Source organism: Gopherus flavomarginatus, chromosome 6, assembly GCF_025201925.1.
Source record: "Gopherus flavomarginatus isolate rGopFla2 chromosome 6, rGopFla2.mat.asm, whole genome shotgun sequence".
Lineage (NCBI taxonomy): Eukaryota > Metazoa > Chordata > Testudines > Testudinidae > Gopherus > Gopherus flavomarginatus.
This window is the reverse complement of record NC_066622.1, coordinates 95,462,347-95,481,791: the sequence shown is the minus strand read 5'-3', so window position 1 is coordinate 95,481,791 and position 19,445 is coordinate 95,462,347. Positions and strand designations below refer to the sequence as shown.

The 19,445-nt window shown below is 41.4% G+C and overlaps 1 protein-coding gene across 6 annotated transcripts in view; it reads right to left on the bottom strand.

Moving 5' to 3' along the window:
• The window catches only part of TET1 (tet methylcytosine dioxygenase 1), a 127,625-nt gene that overhangs the window by 49,616 nt on the left and 58,564 nt on the right, over positions 1–19,445 (bottom strand). For all 6 annotated transcript variants that reach the window (XR_007775138.1, XR_007775139.1, XR_007775140.1 and 3 more), the window contains 2 exons: positions 19,301–19,391; positions 18,579–18,672 (listed from right to left, as the gene is read on the bottom strand). Coding sequence is in view for 3 of the 6 variants with exons in the window: in XM_050959262.1 (XP_050815219.1) it covers positions 18,579–18,672; positions 19,301–19,391 (185 nt within the window). In the remaining 3 variants the exon portion in view is untranslated. The remainder of the gene's footprint in view (positions 1–18,578; positions 18,673–19,300; positions 19,392–19,445) is intronic.

Sequence of the window (19,445 nt, the reverse complement as noted above, 5' to 3'; positions counted from 1 at the left end):
AAGGATAAAGCTGTTAGGAAAAGAAATAATTTTCAGACTTTTAAGGTTTTATTATAAAAGACGGAATGCAAACACATACACACACAATAAATACTAGGGAAAGTACTGCCTGTGTTATCTGAAAACAAATGGAAATAGCAATTAACTTTTAAAAGTTAATTAACTTTTCAATTGCCATTTTAATTTTATTGGGCTAAAATTTGACATACAAACTATAAAGCCAGCAAATAACTTAAAACTATTACGATGGATAGGTGATTTACTTAGTGTGCAATTATACAGTCAATAAAATGGGTTTGCAATGGTTTTAGATGTTTTTCTAACTAAAAAACTTCCTAATTTTACAAGATTAAATTTTGCAGCCATTTGGGGTTAGATTTTCAAAAGGTCATTTTGGCCAAACTGTAACTATAAGTATTCATTTACACCCATCAGAAAATTGCCTAATTTACAATGACTGTAAGCTATAAAATGTGTTTTGAATGTTTTAAGTGAAATCTAATACTTGTTAAAAGTAGTGGACTAAGCACTGCAGATTGAAACCTCCTAGTCTCAGACTAAGTATAGGCAGCAAAGAGGACCAACTCCCCACAGTGTTCTGCCAACATCCATCAGTCCTATTCTAAAAAGACAGCTTTTGGACATGAGTGTAAACTGAGTCTGTATGACCATTCTATCCTTCGCCTCTCTGCTATTATAGCCTTTTCTAGGAACAACCAGTGATGACTGCACTGAGACCAACAACTCATTCCATGTAGTTTTGATAGGAGGCCCATACATATTTGTACACAAAGCTATACTAGGTTTCATATATACAATATGCTTGATTTTATTTTTTTTTTTGGTACTTTCTTTCAGTGTTGCATTTGTCACCTACTAGTCCTGCACTACTCAGGATGCCAAATCTTCACAGTATTTTACAGCTGGTTTTCACCGCACTGAGTTATTTTGTAACGTAAACTCTATGCATGACATAACAATTCATATTTACTGTTTATATGTAAAAATGTAGGCATCTGAAATAACATGCTAATTTGCAAATTTTTTTTAAAATCACAATTTCAGTCTGTCTGTGTTCAAGTTGTTCCTAACCAGCATCTTTTATTTTGGATCAGTGATGATAAGAATCATGCTTTATACTAAATGACACTTTCTTTTAATTTTTAAAGAATTAAATGTGTTTGTCTCCTGCTCTGATTTATTATGGTATATCCATGGGTTCAATCTAATCACACTAGAGGAGATCGTCATGTCTTATTTAAATAATTCATCTTTTGGTTAGTTAAAATAAAGATGTTTTAGTGAATAAACTGTAATAGGGGAAGATTTTATGGGTAACTGATGAGACAACAACCTCTTGGTCAGAGCAGAAATATAATAAACAGTTGTTATGAAATAAATGATAGCTCAACATATGTTGCAAAAGGTAGAAGTGGGCATCATTTTCTTCTGGAAATACATGGCCCAGTAACTACAATGGGATTACTAAAGAATTATGTCATAAAAAACTGAACTTCCTCCAGCAATTAAGCTAAAAAGTATAACAGAAACAATAGGAAAAGCCCATCTCCCAACCATGACATAATTACACTGCTGCTAAAAAAGCTCAAGAATATAAGTGACATGGAGACTCTCATTGGAACTACTTTGCTCTTTCTTAGTTCAGCTGAGTGTGCAATTTGCTTCAACTGTGCAAATGCTTTAGTTCTACTTACTTGAATTATTTCTTTAAGATTGTTGAAGTAATTGTCTCAACCATTTGCAGGAGCTCTGGAATAAGGAATAAGTTCTCTGTGAATAAAAATTACTTGATGTATATTTTCCCTTAAAATAAGCCAGTCTATCTAATTAGCATGTGCATGAATTAAGGTACACAAGTAGATAAAAATTAGGTTTTTTGGTTGAAGCCTAACATGTTAGGTGCTGAACTGTTTGTGAATAATAAATTACTTTGCAATTTGTTAAAGATTACCAGTATGGATCAGTTAAAACTCAAATACAGTATGAATGGGACACAATCAATTAAATATGAAATTTTACTTGCAAGTAAAATATGAGAACACAGGAAATTACTGGACCAAAAAAATCACGTGACCCAGCAAGTCCTCGTTAGGGCTATTTCATTTCCCCCATTCTCTCCCACCACTCTGCTCTGGCACTGCATGCCTCCCTCTCTCTCTCTCTCTCTCTCTCTCTCTCTCTCTCTCTCTGTTGTCCCATAAAAGTGCACAGATGGCTCCTTGTGGGGTTTTTTGGTGTCTTTTTTTGTATAAGGGTTTTTCTTGTGTCTCCAGGTGGGATTAGATTGGAAGCATATCTATTCCCATAACTATTCTATTTGTGAGTTTGTTCTGTGTGAATTGCCTGTTTATTGACAATTTCCTAATGTGTAGACTTTTTTGACTCTCCCAAGCAGCAGGAACAGTTTATTTGTGTCAACATCTCTCAACTACCTCATTCATACAGTCTGATTCTCCACTGCCTTTCACTTTTGTAGTCATTTACACCGGTGCAACAGGAGTGCAAAATGGGTGTTAAACATTACCTGCTGATCTAGTAGCTTTTTATGCACTGGTATAAATAACTACAAAAGACGCAAGGCTCCTCTAAATTCAGTGGCTAAAGCAGATTGAAACAGGAAGGGGAACTCTCATTGCTCAGTGCTCCAGCCAAAGAGGATGGGATGCTACTCCTACAAGGCAGTGAGAGAAGGGGATGCTCTCACTTTGTTTGTAGCACTGGAAGTGGGAGCACACTCTCCTCTGCTCCCTCTCTCATTAATCGCTGTATACATCTATTAAATCATGTTAAATTCTTATCTTTTCCATTGAGAATATGTGACATATCTTTACATTTACCTTGTCACAGAGATGTTTAAAAATGAATTAACCTACCTGATCTATGATGAAGCTTCTCTAGAGTACTAGCAGACTTTCCGTGAGAAGTGAGCATAGTATGATTGTCCTTAATATACTGAACGTATAGAGCAGTATTTGAGATCTTCTTACAAAAAGTGTTTTACAAAATTTAATTACGCATCATAATACTCCTTTGAGATAGTTACAGTGAGCACTAAGAGGAGTTTCCTTACCTGTAACTGGAGCTTCTTCATGATGTGTGGTCCCTATATGTATCCCACTGTGGGGTTATGCATGTGCACCATGTGTCCGGAGCCAGAGAATTTGAAAGCAGTGTCCGCTGGTCCGTACATGCAGCCTGGCTCACCTTGTGCCTCTAACCAAGGAGATAAAAGGCGGGGTGGACTGACTGCCTCTCCAGTTCTTTTTCTACTGTGATTCAGATAAGATCCAAAGCAGAGGGGAAAGAAAGTGGGTAGTGGAAGACAAATAGGGATTTCACATCTTGAAGAACCTCCAGTTACAGGTAAGTAAGGTCCTCTTCTTCTTCAAGTGATGGTCCTTATTGTATTCCACCACAGGTGACTGACAAGCAGTACCTAAGTAGGATGAGGGTGTAAGGATGTAGACGGTAGGACTGAACAGAGTACTGCTGTCCCAAAGGAGGCATCCACAGAGTAGTCCTTCACCAGGGCATAATGTCTTACATATATGTGCATGGAGCCCCATATGACACTTTACAGATGTCATGGAGAGGCACTTCCTGAAGAGATGCCATAGTTGTTGCTTGCACTCTAGTGGAATGAGCTCTTATCCCATGCAGGGTGGGGCATTTGAAAGCTGATAGAACAGAATGCAGCCAGTGGAAATTGTCTGGGTAGAGATAGCGTGCCCTTGGATTCTTTTGCTATAGCAATGAACAGTCTCAAGGATTTCCTGATTGGTTTTGTTCTCTGTAGGTAGAAAGCTGAACACTGAAGGAGAGGAATCTTCGTTACTCTGCAGAAGGCATGCAGTTTTGGAAAGAACACAGGTAAGTGAATAGACTGGTTAAGATGAAATTTTGCTTTCCCGGAAAGCAGACTGTTGATATGGTGATTTGATTGCTATACACCAGTTCCACAGGGTGAGTTTCTGTACACAGGGAGAAAATCTCTCCCTCCACCCTCCCACTGATGTAGAAGACAGTTGTAATGTTGTCTGACCATAAGGAAACAGTGAACACAGATGAATAGAAGAAAGGACTTGCATGCCTTCTGGACTGCTTGCAACTCCAGGATATTCATGTGCGGGGGTGAGAACAGATTTTTCAGTGTTTACGCTGATTCCCAGTGAATAGAAGAGACACAGAAGTATGGAAGTTAACACATAGGCTTCCCGGCGGGACTTGGCAACAAGGAGCCAGTTGACGAGGTAGGGGAAGACAATGAGACCACAATGTCTGACAGCTATTGCTCAAAATAACTTGGTAAAGACTCAGGGTTGGTCGCTCTTCTGAAGGGGAGTACTCTGAACTGAAAATGGTTGAAGCCTACCATACATCTGAGAAAGTCATTCATCCTGCCCATAGACACTATGTGAAGGTAGGCATCCTTCATATTAAGAGCCGTGACCCACGTGCCCTTTTCTAAAGATGGAATTATCGCTGCCAACAGGACCATATGAAATATGAGTTTGCGAATGAAGCAGTTGAGATGGTGGAAGTAGAGGACTGGTCTCAAACTGCCCTTTTTCTTGGGTATCAGGAAGTAGGCTGAATAAAACCCTCTCCCTTGGAATTGAAGAGAGACGAGTTCTATCACACCTCACTGCAGTAAGGAGTTCACCTATTGTTTGAGGATACTGTCATGACAGTGGTCTCTGAAAAGAGGTATAAGAAAGGGGGTTTTGGAGAAAGTAGGGATGCAAGCCCTATCGTATAGTCAGAGTGGATGACATTCTGCACCCACCCTGTTCATTGTTATCACACTCCAGGTGTTGAAAAAAAAGTGCTAGGTGACTCCCCAAATTTTGTGTGGAGGTAGGAAAGTGTTGGGCTTAGTGTTTTGCAACTCTTGAGCTCCCGTCAAAAATAACATCAAGCCAGGGGCTGAGACTGACATCCCAAACCTGTTGCACAATGTGTAGGGAAGAGGGACTTTTAAACCCTCAGCCTTCTATGTGGTGGATCACAGGGCCTCTGATGGAAAAACTGCAAAGCCATTTGTCTAGATTTGACCGATAGGTGGTGTATATCCCCACCAAGCAGAGGGAAGCCCATCAATCATAGGTGCTAGAACTAGAGATGTGGGGGGTTCTGCTGTACCCCCTGGCTTGAAGTGGTTTCCATTATATACAGGGTTTACAGTTTGATTCAATGGCTGTCAGCACCCCCACTATAAAAATTGTTCCAGCACTCCTGCCTGCAATCCTTCAGGGTATGAAGGGACTTGTTTGTCTTCTGGTTAAAGAGGTGTGATTAATTCATGGGTAGGTCCTCAGTGGTATTCTGGACTCCATAAGGAACACTGATGCATGGATCCTGGGGTTTGGGAGGAGCCAGAGATGGTGGTACTGACAGAACACAATCTAATCTCAATGGAGCCCAATGCTTATGGACTTTCTTGTTGTGCTTCTGGAGGACTTAGGACATCCTAAATCCTCCTGGGCTGAGCCGATCGGCTTGCTTACTACCAAGTCCGACTTTTTTTTGAAGTGGACTTAGAGAAAGACTTAGTCTCATGGTTATGAGAATGCTTTCTAGCTTCCTGACAAGACCCCACGTGGGGTCTGTGGGGGTAGATTCTCCAGCACTAGAGGTGCACTTCGCAGCAGGAGGTGCACTGCTTGCTGAATCAGACCGATATACAGAAGGGGGACGTTTCCCTGAGCTGGGTCCGATTCAAGTCTCATGGCCTACTCCATGAGGTGTTTGTGGAGATGAAGTTCTAGCCCTTCTCAAGTACGGCTGGGGAACGATCAGCAGATACTGCATCTCGCTCCGATGTGAGCTTCCCCAAGGCAATACAGGCAGCACTGATGGTTGTTGTTGATCGAGGATTGTGGGCAGGAAGCCAAGAGTTTGAAGCCCAGAGTCTTGGGCACAGTTCAGTACCCTAACAGGGTACAAGGCAGGGGGAGGTCCCCCTGGAGACTAATCTAATGCTAAACAATAACAACTATAAAAACTGTTAAGCTATTTACAAATTAGATTATTCCTATTTTGTAGAATGAAGCCAAAGCTGTGAACAGTAAAGGTTCTGACCTGAACCATGCAGTGATTAGAAAGAACTCGAGAGGTGGTCGATCCTCCCTGCCCTTTATCCCATCAGTCAGAAACACGAGGTGAGCCAGGGTGCATGTGTGGACCAACAGATGCTGTTTTCAAATTCTCTGGCTCCGGGCGCATGCATAACCTCATAGTGGAATATAGATAGGGACCATCACTCAAAGAAGAATCCAGTTTACAGATTAGTAAACTGAGGCACAGACAGGTTAAGTGACTTGCAGAAATAGGAACAGAATCCAGTCTCAACTCCTGCTGCCCCTACTCCAGCTACCAAACAACTTTCCTTCCTGTTGTATTAGAATTTCAAACCAGTGCAGTTTTCACCATCAGGAAACATTTTCAGAATTTGTATTCACTCATTTGGTTCATATATCGGGTTTTTGTATATTGCCATTCCTAATATCTGACTTGTGTCCATTTATTCTTTTATTTTATTGTACTATGTCTGATTCACCACTGGCCTAAGGCCTATGAGGGACCTTGTATTAGTGGTGTAAATTTGGGCTGCTAATGTGAAGTTCTCACTTGTGTCAGGGCCAAGCAGTGCCAAATCAGGGAGCTTCAACTATATTGAGGCCTTTACCTTTACTGTAATATACCTTTATTACCTGTACTCCTGCTGAAAATGCTGAACTTTATATAATTTATTTCAATCACAGAGGGAAGAATGGCCTGGGTAATTGTAATTATATTATTGGCAATATTTTCACATCAATCTTCAATTTAGAAAGGGCTTATATAATAGGTTAGATTGTGGTTTTGAAGCCATAGTCACAGCAATGGGAACCTCGCCCATACCTTCTCAAAGCAATTCTGGTTGATTCAGTCAAAATTCTTTCAAGAGCATATACCAGAGCAGCCGCTTGTACACAATTTATCTAAGCTTAGTGTGTCTGCTCCCTTGCATACCACTCACCCATGTGGCATTTCCTTCTGCCTTCGAGGTGTTGGGCAGTGCTTGACTTTCCCAGCCTTTACACTCAGACAGTACAAAGACTAGGATTGTGACTGGTCTCTGTGAAGGGGCACAAAGGATTAAGGCTTCTTCCATCCCTTGCCCTACTTGCGAATCCATGCAAGGTCAGACACAGGTAGACCCAAATAAAGCAAAAACACTGGCTGTACACACTGACCAAAATGCTACTTTCAACTGAGATTGGACAGGGTCACGCCGCAACACTGAACAACACAAGAGTGAGCACAAAAACCCATCTGTACATTATTAATTACAGAGATATGGGAAACTAAAAAAACAATGTTAACCCTACTGAAAAACAACCTACCAAATTAAATTCATTTAGGCCCAATCTACACCAGTTCACATTAGTACAAAGCTCCAGTGAAGATCCACTACATCAGTGTACGACAGGGATTGCACTGCTGCTATTTACCCCAGTAAACTATAGAAAAGAGGGAGCAAAGTGAGGAACGGCCAGGTTTACAGTGTACAAACATAATCAAACTGTGGAATTTACTGTTACCAGAAATCAAGGCAAACAGTTTTGAGAATTCAAAAAATGATACTGATATGAATAAGTATGCACTAATTTATCCTCGCTAGATATTTAGGTCAAAAGTTACAAGAAAGCAACCTTCATGCTCCAGTACTTAAGGTGTATATTTACAGGGATTAGGAATTTTTTATGCCATAGGTGTATTTATGGGATGTTTCTGACTTCCCATAAACCATCAAATACAGGCCACTACAAGAGGAAGAATTCTGGAAAGAATTCTGAGCAATGATTTGCTTCAGTATGGAAGATCTTATGTATGTATAACAGAGTAAATAACGGTGAACAATATAAACAGATTAAGAAGGATTTGGTTCTTTTAATTGATTGGGCTAGCCTGAGATAGCAAAGCCTTCTGAATTACTAGTGGAGTATTCTTAAAGCTATTTTCAAAACAGTGTAAGGATATTGGTTCAATAAAAGCTATACGGCTGACTTTTTTATAGTTCTCCAGAACTCTGTAAACCTATGATTAGATATTAAAATTCTATTCACTAGTTTTTCTAATTTAATTGGCATAAATTGTTTCTAAAGTCTGTAAAGAAATCTGTTTCCACAACTATTCGGTCATTGCTTCAACAAGCCTGCCAATTTTCCGTATCTTCATAACATGAAATTCAATATATCTGCTGTCTAAGAGATTCAGTTTTTGATCAACTTTTGTCTTTAAACAGTTCCCTTCCTTCTCTTCTTCCATACTTGCAGGTGGAGAGTTGGCCAGTGAATATAAAGAATATGGAATCTTCAGTGGATTAGGGTAAAAGTTTATAATTTATCATTTTAGCTTTCCTTTTTTATCTTATTACTATTAACTTGTATTACAGTATTGTCCTGAATCATAGCCAACCTCAGGGCTCCATTGTGTTAAGTGCTGTACCTACACATAGTAACAGAGTCCTTGCCTTAAAGGACTTGCAATCTAAAAGACAAAACATACAAAAAGTCTTGACATTTTATTATGGAACTCTATGCTCTATGAAGTTTTACCCCAAGCATAATCACAGTTCTTGGGACAGCTCTTTCCAGAAGCTCTAACAGCCATAACCCACTCTAAAAGGGACAAGGAAGAGTGGAGTGGAGGCAGAACTACGGTCTGCACAAGCCTTGATAGGAAGACCCCCCCACCATGGTGTAGTTCCACTCCACCAATTACTTATTGCTGTTCCTGAATGACAAAACTGACCTCCAAAACCTCTCTCCTCCTTTCCTTTGTAATTAGTACAGGATTTCTCCAGCTATTTCTGTTACTTACACAGTATGTCCAGACTACCTGCCGTATCGGCAAGTAGCGATCGATTTTTCGGGGATTGATATATCGCGTCTCATCTAGATGCGATATATCTATCCTCCAACGCGCTCCCGTCGACTCCTGAACTCCACCAGAGCGAGCAGCGGTAGTGGAGTCGACACGGGGAGCCACGGAAGTCGATCCCGCACTGAGGACCTGAGGTAAATCGATCTAAGGTACTTCGACTTCAGCTACGCTATTCATGTAGCTGAAGTTGCGTATCTTAGATCGATTACCGCCTCAGCGTAGACCAGCCTACAGTTTCCTCTATGTAAAGCAGACTTTCTGTTATATTCTCAGTAATGCTGCTCAGACATTATGACTATAGTTTTGCTTTCCCTTCTTTCAGAGCACCATTCAAATGTCTTCAATAGAGGAAATTAACATTATCTAACACAAATAGTCTTGAAAAACATAATACAATGGAATTCTTCAAACTTCCCGTATCAAACACTATCATCTTCATCTTCTCCCATTGAATTCTATGATGGGCAGTGTCTTGTCTGCCTAACATGACCTTAATTAGCTATAGCAAGTTTATTTAATATTTAGTGTTATATAAATTATGCTTTAATCTTGTAATTTATGCTGGGTGACAGTTAGCTTGTGAAAGGAGATAGGTCCCTTTACATGGTAATGAAACATTCTCTTCCAAACAGCAATGAAGGCTATCGATAGAGCTGATGAAACTTTTTGTGAATGTCTTAGGTACCTCCAGCTAGTTTTACATAATCAAAGTGGGACAGAAAACCTTTAATTAAATGAACGTCAGTGTTTCTGTGACAGCAGATAGGAAAGGAAACAAGAAGCGATATCAAAGATATGATGCCGGTATCAAGAGGGGACAGAGTCCTGTGGCCCCTAATAGACTAACAGACGTATTGGATTGGAGCATAAGCTTTCGTGGATGAATATCCACTTTGTCAGACGCATGTGGTGGAAATTTCCTAAGGGAGGATGAGGCCCTCTTCTAGCAGTTGAGGTGTGAAAACCAAGGGAGGAGAAACTGCTTTTGTAGTTGGCTAGCCATTCACAGACTTTGCAAATTTGACACCATCAACTCAGGATTAAACAATGAACTGAAGTTCATCAGTTTCTCTTTGAAGTCTGGTCCTGAAGTTTTTTTGCTGCAGGATGGCTACCTTTAAATCTGCTATTGTGTGTCCAGAGAGGTTGAAGTGTTCTCCTACAAGTATTTCTATATTGCCATGGTGATCCAGAGAGATCCATGACTAACACAGCTACCGCTCTGATACTTGTATCAAGAGGGTATTCCATGATACCAGGGACAGGAGGAGGAAGAACTTAGTACAGTGCACACAAACTTCCTAAAACTAAGCTGACAGGCTAAAATAAGCCCTTTTTTGTTATTTCCCATGAGACTGTAGCCACAGACTGCCCTTAGAAAAGATTGCTGCTGTTTCATTAAAAGGTTAGTATGTGGGGAAATGAGGCTGTCCCTAGTAAAGATGGCCAACCATTGCCTATTGTTTTCGTTGGGAATGAAGCCAGCTGGCTACTAGGAAAGATGGCTGCCCTGTATGCTATATGTTTAGAAAAGTTTACTGCGAAGACTGACTATGATGATGTCAGGAAAAACTTCACATATCAGAGTCTGCAATGCAAAACCTATAAGTGATGCTATTGAAGCTAATTTAGGGTATACACTAGAAATGCTACAGTGATGCAGTTGCAGTGCTGTAGCAGAGATATTTACTACAGGGACAAAACGAGTTCCATCACTGTAGTAAACCCACCTCTCTCCAAGAGGCGGTAGCTAGATGAATGGAACAATTCTTCCGTTGACCTAATGGTGTCTACACTAGGGCTTAGGTCAGCTTCATTACATCGCATAGGGTGTAAAATTTTTCACAGCTCTGAGCAAGGTAGTTAAGCCAACCTAACTTTGCAGCGTAAACCAGCCCTAAAATGCTTACGCTCATAAGTTAAGACTGATATTACTATGAACCCAAAGAGTATTTTACAACGATCTTACAAGCAAAATTCTGTTCTCACAATTGTTTTATAAAACAAAAATTACAAGAAAAAAGTTCACTTTCTTGTACCATTTCACAGTTGTCTGTAGCTTTATTTTGCTAACCCAATTTCACATTGTCACATAAGCAGCTAATAACATGGATTTAAACTCTATACTTAGCCAATAAATCTCAAGTGATCTAATTGTTTCAGGAATTCTAGGAGTGATACACTGACCAAGTTCTCTCTGACACAGAAAATAACAGGTTTAAAATCCTCTACAGTTCACTAATTCCGCTTATCTCCTACCTCCATGCAAAACCCCAGCGGCTTCTTCAAGACTTTTTAGTGTATATGGGCCCAAGCCAATGCAATCAACAGAAGGGATTCATGGGAGGTGGATTATACAAAAAAGAGTTATACTCTCAAAGTATCAAATACACACAGAGCCTGATGTTGCGTCCACTGAAGTAAGTAACTACAGTAGTTCAGGATCAGGCCCAGAGTGAACTGCTCATGATCAACCTATACAGAAAATTAATCAGCAAAATATTTTACATAAATTAACTACAGTAAATCTTGATTTGCCATCAGACAAGGCTAAATTAACTGAGTAAATTACTTCCTATGAATGATTCACTTAGCTCTTGTCACAAACACTGATAAGATAATGGAACCAATTGTGTTCACTTCATACATCAATGGCCTGCAATAAAGAATGTGCAGTAATGTCATGTTGCTTCTACTATACAATTGGGCTAGCATTTCATACAAACAAGGACAAAACAATTCAGAATGACTAAGATCAGGAATACTGGCTTTATCAATTCAGTATGAAGAAATGTAAGGTAATGACATTAAGTACAAAAAAGCAAGTAAAAGAGATGCATTCACCTTGGCAATATGGCACAGAACAAGGAGATAGTAGCTGATCACATATTTATTACACATACAATTTTGAAATCTTAGGCAAAATTCTGACCTGGAGTATGTAATAAGCCAACACAATTTGATGATGAATAAAATAGAAGTCACAAAAATGCAAGTCTGTGGAAGTTATTTTGTCAGTGTATAAGAATATAATGAGCCCAATGTTTACATTTGTTACACGCAGTTTAGCTCATTTGATTATAAAAACAGTATTACAGGTACCAAAGTGCTAATAGAATTCAAAGGGAGAAATTTTGGTCCTACTGACATCAATAGGAAATGGAAACTCCTTTTTCTTGTGCACTTAGAGTTAAATATGATCTATGAGTAAATTTTTTAATTTAGTTTTCTCTCATCACATTCACAATATTATTTGCTTCATGGTAAGTAACGGTACTTTGTGACTGTGATTGGTGAAGAATAGTGAAAACATTTGATATAGACAAAGTTTACAACAAAATTTCTTCTGCCATGCTCAAATCCCAAATATAGCCACTTTCCGTGAACATTTTGCATTAAGAATATAAATTGTAAATTCTAATACTAAGTATCTGAACTGAAAATAGTATATTTTGTATGGGATGGATCTCTTCTTAATAACAGAGGGAAGAGGTTCCTAAAACTGCTTACCAGAATCTTTGCACAGTGGCAGTTAAACTAGCCAGACAAGGATCAGAATGCTCTCATACTAACTAGAGCCAAAAGCTGAACCTCACACTTAAGAGTTCACTATTGTACCACATTGTACTCACTGGTTTTACAGATTAGGAAATATGGAATTATACAATAAATAGGGCTGTCAATTAATCGCAGTTAACTCAGGTGTACAGGGCTCACTTGATATTATTATTTTTATTACAAATATTCGCACTGTAAAAAAGCCAAACAAAAGAAATAGTATTTTTCAATTCACCTGTACTACAATGCAATCTCTTTATCATGAATGCAACTTATAAATGTAAATTTTTTTACATATCAGCCAATCGCTACGACAAACAAGTTTGTTTACATTTATGGGAGATAATGCTGCCCTCTTCTTATTCACAATGTTATCCGAAAGTGAGAACAGGCGTTTGCATTGCACTGTTGAAGTCAGTGTTGCAAGGTATTTACATGCCAGATGTGCAAAACATTCATATGTCCCTTCATGTTTTGACCACCATTACACTGTACACTTTGTATTCCGTGTTGTAATTGAAATCAATATATTTGAAAATATAGAAAACATCCAAAATATTTAAATAAATAGTATTCTATTACTGTTTAACAGTGTAAGTAAATTTAAATTAAATTAATCATAACTATTTTTATCGTTTGACAGCCCTAGTTGATAGGAAAGATCAATTCCTGTGGGGTCGATTTCCCCGTAAGCTGTGAGATTTGGAAGCATGCGTTCCAGCCTATCAGGGAGACATCTGTAGTAATGATCCTCGTGGGCGCAGGCTGCAAGAATGGAACTCCCCCACACCCCTTTTGTGGATCCTTCCACCAGTTTAGAAAATCGAGGACCCTCCAAGGTACAGATGCCTGCCTGGATAGACTGTGGTTGTTCGAATGTAGACAGTTCTCAGACATTCCTGAAGACACCAGGAATGCAGTCTTGCTAAGGGCGTCACAAATGTACTGGTTGCCATATGGCCCAGAAATTTCAGGCAAGCCCTGTGTTGTTTGTGGGCTCTGTTGTATTGCTGAAATGAGGCTGGACATTGTGGCAAATCTGTCCTTTGGCAAGTATGTTATGGCAGTGGAAGAGTCCTGAGGGGCCCCAATGAAGTCTATTAGCTGAGTGGGTGTGAGGGCAGACTTTTCCTTGTTGATGCAAAGGCCTAGTGAGTGGAACAGAGAGAAGGCTGTGCTGGTTGCTATCTGTACTTCAAGAAATGAGCAATTTTTCAGGAGCCATTCATCCAGTAGGGAAAGATAATTATTCCCATCTGGCAAAGATGGGATGTGGTGGCCAAGAGAACTTTGGTAAAGACCTTTGGGGAGGTGGAAATGCCAAAAGGTAGGACATGATACTGGTAGTGGTCCCAGCCAATCACAAAACATAGGAAACATCTGCGCAAGGGGTGTATGGTGATATGAAAGTAAGTGTCCTGAAGGTTGAGGTGACAAACCAATCTCCCAGATCCAGAGAGGGAATCATCACTGCTAGGGTTACCATCCTGAAGCACTGAGAGCAGACAAAGGTGTTCAAGGTCCTGAGATCCAGAACTGGTCTCCCACCCATCCCCTCTCCCCAGATTTTCTTTGGGATGAGGAAGTATCAGGAATAGAACCCTTTTCTGACTAAATCTGGGGGAACATATTCAATCGCTCACAGTGTTAGGAAGGATTGTATCTCCTGCCTCATGAGAACCTTGTAAGTAGGGTACATGAACAGGGACATGATAGGGAGGGGCATGGAGTAAGGACGGGAACTGGATGGATTAACCTGTAGAAATCACCTCCAAGCTCCACCTCTCTGAGGTGATAAGCCCCCAGGAAAATAGAAAATGAGAGAGATGGTCCCCATAAAGGTGGAAGGGGGAAAGGTGCAGCATAGGATCCAAACTAGGAAAATGTTCATGACCCTCAACCAATGGGTCAAAGGGGTTGTTTTGAGGATGTCACTTTCTGGGAGTTCGCTGTAGAGCAGTGGTTTTCAAACTTTTGTAATGGTGACCCCTTTCACAGTGCAAGCCTTTGAATGTGACTCCCCTATATTTAACCCCAGTTTGAGAACCCCTACAGAGGTTGATCCTTTCTTAGTGAACCTGGGCTTCTTCCTAGAGAGTTCAGCTATTCTTATTTGCTGGTAGTGGAATATGCAAGACCATTGAGCCATCTGTAATCTACTGTATTTTCCCTTTGCCGAAGGTGGCCCAGAGAGCATAGTGTAACCTGATAATCTTTAAGAGAATGAAGTGACACGTGGCATCACTAAGGGCCCCTCAAAAGGAAGATCCTTGAGGGTAAGTAGGCTCCAGGAGGTGAGCTGGTCCTGGCTGAACGTGTCTCTTGGAACCCCTCAGCAATGATGATTCATGCTCTCCTGTAATTCAAAGGTCCTAATGGAGTAGGACCCTGGATGGTACTGGGGACTCTGGATAGAGACCTTCAGGAGTCAGTATGTCAGATGGCTCTGGAGGCAGTACTGAAGTGTGATCAGTATGCCTTCAATGTCTGGCTATAGAAGACAATACTGATGACAATTTCAGCTTGGCTCTGGAGTCCTTGTGTTTCAAAGGCACTGAGTTCGGTGCTGATGCCAATGGCACTCTAAGCTGTTTACCTGATTGCTTCTGGGTATGCGGCATAGTCTTCTTAGCTGGTGCTCTGCCCTTGGTACTGGAGGGGACGGACCTTCAGCTGTACCCATGTGAGGACACTAGGTCTCCTGAGACCCAGATCAATAGGGTGACTTTCCCATTTGCTTATCCCATTCTGGAAAAAGGGGTCTTTTCTTCTTTGAGGGTTCAGATGGTGTTGAAGGACCTCCAGGGTCTTTGGTTAACCTTGTCACAGAGATGGTTGCCGGGGCTTTCTGAGCAACTGGATCCAAAGTACAGGGGGTGAATCTGATACCCCTCCTCCCCCCCGAGTCTCACAGAGTGCTTTACCAACAGGAGTTTTAGTCTGTCCTCCCTCTGTTTCTTAGATATGCTTTAAAACCTGAGCAGAACTTACATTTGGAAATGATGTGAGTCTGACCATAGGCCAGTGGCTCTCAACCTTTCCAAACTACTGTACTCCTATCAAGAGTCTGATTTGTCTTCAGTACCCCGAAATTTCACCTCAATTAAAAACTACTTGCTTTCAAAATCAGACATAAAAAACAGACGTCACAGCACACTATTACTGAAAAATTGCTTACTTTTCCATTTTTACCATATAATTATAAAATAAATCGACTGGAATATAACTATGTACTTACATTTCAGTATATAGTATATAGAGCAGTATAAACATGTCACTGTCTGTATGAAAGTATAGTTTGTACTGAGTTTGCTAGTGCTTTTTATGTAGTCTGCTATAAAATTAGGCAAATATCTAATGAATTAATGTAATCCCTGGAAGCAGGGCTGGCGCTTCCATTTAGGCGGCCTAGGCGGTCGTCTAGGGAGCCAGGATTTGGGAGGGCGGCATTTTGCTGCCCTTGGCGGCAATTCAGCAGTGGAGGGTCCTTCCGCGCTCTGGGTCAGCGGTGGCAATTTTGCGATGGGTCCTTCACTTGCTCCGGGACCCGCCGCCGAAGTGCCCTGAAGACTGGGAGCATGGAAGGATCCCCCCTGCCGCAGAATTGCCGCCAATGACCGGGAACGCGGAAGGACCCCTGCCTAGGGCGCCAAAAACCCTGGCGCTGCTCCTGCCTGCAAGACCTACATGTACCCCAGGTACGCGTACCCCTGGTTGAGAACCACTGACCTAGGCAGTAGAGGCAACTTGAATGTCCATTGCCGGGGGGGTGGGAAAAGACCTATGGCTGATCTGGCAGAGTTTGAAGCCCAGCGTGCTGGACATAACCCATATACAAGGCTGCAGATCAAGGCACAGACTGGGCAAAAGAGAAAGGGAAGGGAATGTCCACCCCTCTCCACAAAGCATAAATAACAAAGAAAGAAACAAAGAAAAAGAAAAAAAATACCAAAGAAAAGAAAGGAAGATAAGTGAGAGAGATAGCAAGCTGCATAGTTAGGTAACAGACACCGCAACACTCTGGCTCAAGCCACAGGCAGTAGAGAAGTAACTTGAGGGACAGTGGGTCTGCCCACTCCCTATATACCAGAGGTGGGCAAAGTACAGCCCGCAGGCCACCCTCCTGTCCGGCCCCTGAACTCCTGCCCCCTTAGGCTAGCCCTCGGCCCCTCCCCTGCTGTTCCCCCTCCTCCAGAGCCTCAGCTCGCTCCGCTGCCAGCACAATGCTCTGGACGGCGGGGCTGTGAGCTCCTGGGGCAGCACAGCTGCAGAGCTGGGGCCTGACCCGGTGCTCTCTGCTGCACGGTGGCGTGGCTGGCTTCAGGTGCTCTGGGCAGAGCAGCTGTAATACTCTCAGCCACTGGTGCTCCAGGCTGCGCTCTAAGGGCACAGCACGGGTTGGATAGAGAGCAGGAGAGTTCGGGGTGGTGGTCAGGGGGCGAGGTTGAATGAAGTAGTGGGAGGCAGTCAGGGGCAGGGGTTCCAGGGGGACAGTCAGGAAGGAGCGGGGGGAGTTAGATGGGGCGGCGGGGGGCAGTCAGGAGCAGGGTTCCCCGAAAGGCAGTCAGGAAGGAGCAGGGGAGGGGGTTGGATGGAGTGGCAGGGGGGCAGTTGGGACAGAGGTCCCCGGGGGGCAGTCAGGAAGAAGCGGGGTGGGGGTTGGATGGAGCAGCAGGGGGCAGTCAGGGGCATGGGTTCCAGGAGCAGTCAGGAATGAGAGGAAGGGTTGGATGGGGTGGCGGGGGGCAGTTGGGGCAGGAATTCCGGGGGTGGTCAGGGGGTTGGATGGGGCAGGAGTCCCGGAGGGGCCATCAGGGGGCAAGACGCAGGAGGGGTCAGATGGAGGTGGTGCCGGGCCACACCTGGCTCTTTGGGGAGGCACAGCCTCCGCTAACCAGCCCTCCATACAATCTTGGAAATCCAATGCAGCCCTCAGGCCAAAAAGTTTGCGTGGCCCGCTATATATCCTCGTATCAGAACACAAGGGTGTTTAGGGTGCACGGGCAGACCCACAGGGACACTATTTGAAGATTATTTATTTTCCTCTGTGAAAAGAACTTTATAATCTTTTTTTGGGTCCTCAATTCACTTAAAACTTATGAATTTTAAAACATCACATGCACATGTAATGAGGAACACTTGCTGTGCTAAGTCTCAAAAAATGATTTGGTAATTCCAAAATTATAGGTAATATGTGCTTAACATACAATATTGCTCATGCACATGTATATAAATCTCTTCGTTTTTGTTGTACAGTCACTGTATTATTATATACACTTTATCTTCACCATTTCAGCTATGAAATTACTTTCTAAATCTACCTCTGATTAGATAGTCCTGAATGTCACAATGAAAATATTTCTAAAACCACCTCCATTAAGATTTCCAAAATCTAGCTGCAAGATTTCTGCCTACATCAACCGTTCCAGCAAGAATAAAGACAACCAGTTCTTTCCTAGCTCCTTCCGGAAACTTGTCTCTGTTACCACATTTCCTGGCTCCCATAAAACAATAAAGTGATACAAGTCATAGGGTAAAAACTAAATGCTATAGCATCTACATTTCCGAGATCCGAGTTCACTTCCTCAAAGATAGTAGTGAGTGCTACGGTATCTCAAAGCTGCACTTCTTTATCCACTTCCACCACACTTTGTTTGTTATCTTCAGGCACTCACAGAACTGAAAGGTGGTTTTAAAATGTCACTGCACAGCTTTCCATCTCTCCTGAGCAACCATGCCTTCCTTTATCTCTTTTACTCACAGTAACGTTGTTCACTAGAGACTCTACCTTCCAAAAACTGTCATGATCCTCCTTTTCTTGATTTGGTCACTTCTCCTTTGAGCACCTTTCTATCTTTCTGTAGAGTAAACTACATTACGACACAATGAACCAGAGCTTAAAAATATAAAACAATACCATGAGTGCACGTTTTCCTCAGCTGTAACAGGCAGGAGATATCTATGAAGAACTACATATTCAACCAAGCATCAGGTGCCATTTATGCTGCAAAACTATATTGTCAAAATGTAAACGCACAAAACAGAATTACACTAACAGAAAAACTTACCCATTTGGCAATCGGACAACCCTGAGAGCTTTTTCCTTCCTTGCCTGTATAAACCACTACCTCTATTCTTACAGCACTTCCTTTTGCTCCATACCTGCATAAAATGAAAAGTTTATGAATATAAACTAGATGCTCTTTTAAACACCTGTTAGTAGTTTAAACTGGGAACTGAAAAGAAACAAAATATTTGTCTATTTTAAGATGTGAAAAAGCACTTTTTAAATTAAAAATAAATCTGCAAATACCATTTTAAAATCCTCCTTTCTTCCCCCAAAAAACTACTGCAGCTAGTGTTGTGTCATTTTGGAAAAAGAAATTGTCTCTTTGATTTCTGTATGTAGAGAACTTGTTCTATAACTTCATTTATTCTTTCATTATTTTGACTCCTCTCTATATTTCTGCATATATATATTTGCTTGTTTGCCTACAGGGCTCTTGAGAACCAAATCTTGACTTCCTTGGGAGTTGAAAGAACCCAGCACTTGGCAAGATTGGAAATTGCTTTTGCTTTAAAAAGATGACAACATTTGGTACTGATGCAATAGTTCAGTCCATGTATATCAGAAAGAGAAGATGTGGTACAAATAACTATTGGGAGGGAAAAGAGGCGAAGGCAGGCAAAGGCCAAACATAATGTCAGCTGTACCATATTATTTTCTTCTTTCATGTTTATACAATAATAAATGATTTTTATCACTATGTAGTGAACTGATTTTTCTCACCTGTTTTCCATTATTTCTCTGACAGCAGCAACACTTGGTCCTGTCCCAAGGTGTGTATAATATGGGCCTTCATCTTTCTCTATAATTTGCTCTGCAGGAAGGATCAGAAAAATAAATTTGGCATTTACAAAATTTATTTACAACA